The sequence below is a fragment of the Impatiens glandulifera genome, chromosome 5, assembly GCF_907164915.1.
Source record: "Impatiens glandulifera chromosome 5, dImpGla2.1, whole genome shotgun sequence".
In the NCBI taxonomy this organism is placed as follows: domain Eukaryota; kingdom Viridiplantae; phylum Streptophyta; class Magnoliopsida; order Ericales; family Balsaminaceae; genus Impatiens; species Impatiens glandulifera.
Window position 1 is genome coordinate 9,936,743 of NC_061866.1, and position 1,904 is coordinate 9,938,646.

Genomic DNA, 1,904 nt, shown 5'->3' on the forward strand with positions numbered 1-1,904 from the left:
CAAGTCAGAGAAGGAAATGTTGAGCTGGAGTATGTTGAAAGCCGAGCTCAAGCCGCTGACGTATTCACCAATCCACTACCGACCACACTGTTGTAGAGTTGTAAAATGTTGCTTGAAATGAGAGATGGGAAGAGTATTTAAGTTTAAAGGGGAAATTTATTGAATAAACTTAAATTTATAAGTTTTTTGGTATTTGATGTTTAATATTTTTATAGTAATAATAATGATTTAGGGGTGAGTGGGATAACCAAGAGATTTGAGTGGGAGACCTATTGCACAATAATTTATTTTGTTATTTGAAGAGTCAAGCATATGAAGAGTCTATGTTTTTTATATAAAGACTTGTAATAATCCATTTGAGATGAATAATAGAAGAAATATTACATGCCTTTATACACCCATTGAAACATACTTTTTATAGAACTAAACAATACTCGAAGGCTACTTTTGCTAGCTCACTTTCATAACCTCTTGAACCCGAGAATGAATTAGTTAGGTTGAAGATGATCACTTGGCTTCTAAACTTCAATTTTTTAAAAGAAAATGTGATAGATAAATGAAAAGAATGTTATTATTGATATACATTGTAACTAATGAAGAACAAACCCTTTGCAAATAATAATAATAAAAAATACAAACTAAAGTGAAGTGAAAATTTACAGAAATGAATAAAATAATTCCGAGATTAATTGTTGTTTATAAGCATCATTTGTTCGGATTCAACCGGAAACAAAATACGAAGCTTTTTCACCGGATGTGGACTCTCAACCTCCTCTTCTATAAAGGCCGGAATATTCAAATCAAAATTACGATGGTTAACCGACAACCCTTCCGAAGAAGTAACACCACTTGCAGCGCCGCCGCCGCTACCTTCATAGTGACACCGCTTATGGCCTCCTAAGGCCTGACCGGTTTGAAATGTCTTGTAACAAATCGAGCACTCATGAACCCTGCCCACGCCGCCGCCGGCACCCGAAATTGACAGGGTCTTCTCATCGGCGTTGGAAGGCGCCTTTCGATGACTAGACTTGTGACCACCGAGGGCTTGGTATGAGTTAAACGCCTTATCGCATATAGCACACTTGTAGATAGATTTGGCAGTATTGGCGGTTCCGGCGCCGGCGCCGCCGCGAGCAAGCATGATGAGGCAGAGGGCGAGTTGTTCTTCCTGGGTATTTGCGTAATTGAGAAAGGGACGGTTAGATCGCTTACCTTTTACCCAGGAATTTGTAGTGGGTGATTTCAAAGCTTCCATGGCCATTACTCAGATCCAAAATTCAGACAGAATAATTAAGTTAGTAGAGAGAACTGAGTTTCAGAGAGTGGAGTGAATTGTTCTATTTATAGATATCAAAGGGAGAGAGAACTGAGAAGAAGAAGGAGAGAAGAAGCCACCTGAAGAAGAAGGAAACAGAGGAGAAGGAAACAAAAGTATGAGCTTCCTTAAGTGGACTCACTCATCACTATTATTATTATTATTTATTTTATTCTTATTCTATCTCAATTTTAATTAGAAAATTAAACAATGAAAAAAAATTATGAATTTATGAGATAATTAAAAAAATAAAGGGTTTATAGAAAATTTTATTAATGATTTTTTTAAATGATTTATTTATATAAAAAAAATGATAAAAGTCAATGAAACACGTCATGTCACAACATGATAGGAAGGAAAAAAAGAAGTTAATAAGTTCTCGACAAAAACGATTAACTCTCTGACAAGTTTTTCGGAACGAATCTAACGTGCAGTATTATGAATGATACGCATCGAACGATTACGGTCCTTCAAAGTTAGGCAATTTCTCTTCAACTAAATAATTCACTAAAAAATAATTAGGAGTATATATTTAAATTTCTCAGCAACTACTCAAAAATTTTAACATCACTTAATGAATCTCAATAAT

The 1,904-nt window shown here is 35.1% G+C and overlaps 1 protein-coding gene across 1 annotated transcript; it reads right to left on the reverse strand.

Annotated features, from left to right (window-relative positions):
• Positions 1-592: 592 nt before the first annotated feature.
• LOC124940532 (zinc finger protein ZAT6-like) lies at positions 593-1,346 on the reverse strand. Its single transcript, XM_047481059.1, has one exon. It carries the CDS (start codon positions 1,259-1,261, stop codon positions 686-688), a length of 576 nt encoding a protein of 191 aa, XP_047337015.1. The 5' UTR covers positions 1,262-1,346; the 3' UTR covers positions 593-685.
• Positions 1,347-1,904: the final 558 nt, after the last annotated feature.